This window comes from Sprattus sprattus (assembly GCF_963457725.1).
Source record: "Sprattus sprattus genome assembly, chromosome: 19".
Classification (NCBI taxonomy): Eukaryota; Metazoa; Chordata; class Actinopteri; order Clupeiformes; family Clupeidae; genus Sprattus; species Sprattus sprattus.
This window is the reverse complement of record NC_137917.1, coordinates 29,032,025-29,036,278: the sequence shown is the minus strand read 5'-3', so window position 1 is coordinate 29,036,278 and position 4,254 is coordinate 29,032,025. Positions and strand designations below refer to the sequence as shown.

The 4,254-nt window shown below is 44.7% G+C and overlaps 1 protein-coding gene across 1 annotated transcript in view; it reads right to left on the bottom strand.

Annotated features, from left to right (window-relative positions):
• snx10b (sorting nexin 10b) overlaps positions 1-2,272 on the bottom strand; it is a gene marked incomplete at both ends in the record, with an annotated part of 5,114 nt that extends 2,842 nt beyond the window's left edge. Inside the window, 2 exons of the mRNA XM_080857894.1 lie at positions 1-21; positions 2,174-2,272. The exon at positions 1-21 is cut by the window's left edge and continues 80 nt beyond it. Coding sequence (XP_080714020.1) covers positions 1-21; positions 2,174-2,272 — 120 coding nt within the window. The remainder of the gene's footprint in view (positions 22-2,173) is intronic.
• Between the last annotated feature and the right edge of the window lie 1,982 nt (positions 2,273-4,254).

The window sequence follows — 4,254 nt, the reverse complement described above, 5'->3', positions numbered from 1 at the left end:
GTTAAATGCCAAGCTGTTGGTCTGAAGGAGACACACACACACACACACACACACACACACACACACACACACACACACATACACACACACACACACAAGCTCTCCCTGTTAAACGCCAAGCTGTTGTTCTGATGGAGACACCAGTGGCGGCTCGCCCATAGGGTGCGCTGGGGCTCCGCCCCCCCGCTGACCTGACTGCCTGTTTTTCTTTTCTTTTCTTTTTTAAATAATCTCTCATTTTGAAAAAATAACCTGTGTTAATACAATGATATTGATGATTTTGCTTTAGAATGGGTTTAGAACTCTCCAAAATTATATTTACATTACATTCACTTTCAAGTTCCACGTTTAAAACGTGAACGTTTATCATTTTTGGTGTAGTAGCCAATAGGATGTCTTGCCGGGGCTCCTGGTCGATCAGCCCGTGTGTGCTGTATTTAAGCCAATGGCTCCCCTGTTGCTAGGCAAAAAAGAATACACATCCGCCAATCATCGTCGAGGAATTTTATGGGTTACGGGCGCTGAAGGCTAGAGCCCCTACCAAGATGCACCACTGCTTGTTAACAGGTATTTTCCATTCTAGCAGAGAATTGTTAAGCATGGCGACGTCGGATGTAGTTGTGGGAGCTCAGCTAGTTCCAAATTCAGTCAAATCCTTACATCTGCATCCCTTTGGAAGAAGAACTTTTGCGGAAAAGCTAATTGTTAAACAACTCGGACCAGACAAGCCAGAAGTGAAAATAACCCAACAGACGCGAGAAAAGGGGAAAACATACACCAGAAGCTTTTCCCGAGATTGGTTCGATCGAAAGGCATGGCTAGCTGTGGGTATGTCAATGCCATCTTTTGTTTTCTTTGCCTGCTGTTTAAAACAAGTGCGTGTGATAGACAGTTCGTGGACACAGACAGGAATGACAGAACTGAAGCATTGGTCAGAACGCGTTTAAAAACATGTGCGGTCAAGAGTGCAATTTGTTGTTTCTAAGTTGTGAGCTGTTACTGTTTCATACCAGTTAAAATAATCTTTCTTCTCATACTCATACAGCTGCAGTATACATGTCTTTAAAAAAACTAAATTGTTGTAGTAGTTGTAGTAACAAAAAGCTGTTGTTCCCTAGTATAATTTATCGTTATGTGTTGGCACTTTCTATCTGGACATGGACCATAATAAACATGTAACTTGTTCATTATCATTACCTGTGAAACAGTTGATTTCTACATGGCAGATATATTAATATTGTCTTTAGACCATTGGTATTGACTGGTTTGAGTTATTTTATTGGTATAGGCAAGGGGCTGTTTTAAAACTGAGCAGCACTTCTCTGCATCAACAGCTCACGTCTCGTTTTTAATTTATTGGCCTACATGAAATAGCGAACAACAAATTTATTTGCACCAATTATTTGCGAAAATGCACCAGAATGCAGGAAATCACATCTACGAAATTCAAAAATTTCTGGGGGAGAACCCCCAGACCCCCCGCTCAAATAGCCCCACCAAAAAAAAAAATCACCAGCCGCCACTGGGAGACACAATGTAAAAGTAAAACACATCAGCTTGTCCACAGGAGACTGTAGCCTACATTGCGTGTGTGTGTGTATGTGTGTGTGTGTGTGTGTGTGTGTGTGTGTGTATGTGAAGGTGAAAGTGAAAGTGGCAGAGGTGGTGTAGACACACACACTCTGAATTCCATCTCTGCATTTGACCCATCCAGGGTAGTGACACACACACAGCACTCAGTGAACACACACACAGTGAAGTGAAGTTACACTAACCCGGAGCAGTGAGCTGCCTTTAACGGCGCCCGGGGAGCAGTGATCGGGGTTAGGTGCCTTGCCTTGCTCAAGGGCACTTCATGTGTGTGTGTGTGTGTGTGTGTGTGTGTGAGAGTGTGTGTGTGAGAGTGTGTGCGTGTGTGTGTGTGTGTGTGTGTGTGTGTGTGTGTGTGTGTGTGTGTGTGTGTGAGAGTGTGTGTGTGTGTGTGTGTGTGTGTGTGTGTGTGTGTGTGTGTGCGAGCCCTTCCTGTTACACGCCAAGCTGTTGGACTGATGGAAAGACAATGTAAAACTAAAATACATTAGCTTGTCCACGGGAGACTGTAGCCTACATAAAGTGTGTGTGTGTGTGTGTGTGTGTGTGTGTGTGTGTGTGTGTGTGCATGTCTTAAACTTACGTGTATGCAGATCTCATAATCCATGTATGCGTGCCAGAAGTCCTCCTTGCAGATGCGAGGGTCCCGCACCCAAACACTTATGACCTCCTTCTTCTCCATAGAGTGTGTGTGTGTGTGTGTGTGTGTGGAGCAGAGTACCCCCCTCAGAGACACGAGTGTGTGTGTGTGTGTGTGTGTGTGTGTGTGTGTGTGGAGCTGGGTACCCACCTCAGAGACACGTGTGTGTGTGTGTGTGTGTGTGTGTGTGTGTGTGTGTGTGTGGAGCTGAGTACCCACCTCAGAGTGTGCGAGAAGAGCGAGTGTGTGACGGGTATAAGCTGGGTGCTGCTTGCTGCCTCTCTGATAGGGGAAGTAGGTGGAGAGTGTGTGTGTGTGTGTGTGTGTGTGTGTGTGTGTGTGTGTGTGTGTGTGGCGGTCTCTAGTCTAGTTTCCTCTGGATTTTACAGCTTTATGACAGACTGGAGGATCCTATGACTCAATTTACCTCAACACAGAGACAATAAAATACACTCACACACACAAACACACACACACACACAGACACACTACACACACACTACACAAACACACACACTACACACGCACACTACAATGACACACTTCACACACACTTCACACACACACACACAAACACACTACAGAGACACACACGCACACACACACACACAGGCCTGAGCTCCAAGTTGAGTTTACTAGGTCACACACACACAAACAAACACACAAACAAACACACACACACACACACACACACACACACACACACACAGGCCTGAGCTCCAAGTTGGATTTACAAGGTCACACACACACAAACACACACACACACAGGCCTGAGCTCCAAGTTGGGTTTACGAGGTCACACCAGGGGTGTAAAGACCAATGGACTCTGGGCTTGGGAGAACACACACTTCAGCAGAGACGGACTTGACATAGTGTGTGTGTGTGTGTGTTCGCTTGTGTAAAATCATCATAAAAGGGTTAATCTCAAAATCCCCCTCATTCAAAGGGTTTATAGATCATGACTCATCATAATTACTGACATACTGACCAAAGAACAAAACTAAGCCGATTTTCATACTTTCCGGAACGTAACCTTGACAAACTGGCCTCCCGGCCAGATAAATCTGCCATTTGGAGCGTTACTTTCCGTCAAGGTTAGAATCCCCTCTCCAGAGTGGGAAGGTTGCAATCTACCCTGCTATCAGGGCCTGTCTGACCGCAAATCGGGTTTGAATCCGCAAATCTGATGACGTAATTATCCCACGTGAACGCTGGAAGCTGTCAAGTAGTCACGTACATCTTCCCAATCGCAATAAAAACAAAAAAATGTAAGTCTTCTGTTCTGTTTATGGCTGGCAAACAACGATCTAAGAAGGGCACGTTTTATTCACTGAGTTACCAAAGCAGTCTTCTTTATGGGGACTCATTTGCACTGCACTGAATTACACAACTAATATTACTAGATACATATAATAGTGGACATTACACTAGGCAACATGGATCTCATTCATATCTCATCCAGTCGAAATCTTAGCAGGATTGAACACATCTTTATTACAGCGTATCAACATAAGAACAGAACATAGCTAAATCTCCGCTTAGCATGCTAATCACTACTAATAGCAATAGAAGGTAGCCCAAAATGTGGTATTTAATACACACGATCTATCACAGTGGCAACTTCATGAAAACCCTTACTTTCATTAGGTATGCACATAATGCATCACATACAGGTCGAACAATGATGATTTAAGCATAGGAAATGTATAAGGCACAGTATGGTCAACTACTTGGCGACAAACTGAACTGTCACTAACTTAACTAGTTGTAACTTGTCGTCGTCTTCTTCTCCGAGTCTTCTTCTCCATTTCCGGTAGCACTCTTCACAGCGCCACCAACAGGCCTTGCATATGTACTACAGCAGATTCACCAGTTTCAATGGGTGTGTGTGGCCGCAGCACAGCGCAGCACAGCTTTGTCTGGCCGCGATTGACTAACCCCGAATTCGTTCCGGAAAGTATGAAAATCGGCTTAGTCTGGCAGTGGCCTTAGTCAACTCTACTAGACCCCGCACACACACACAC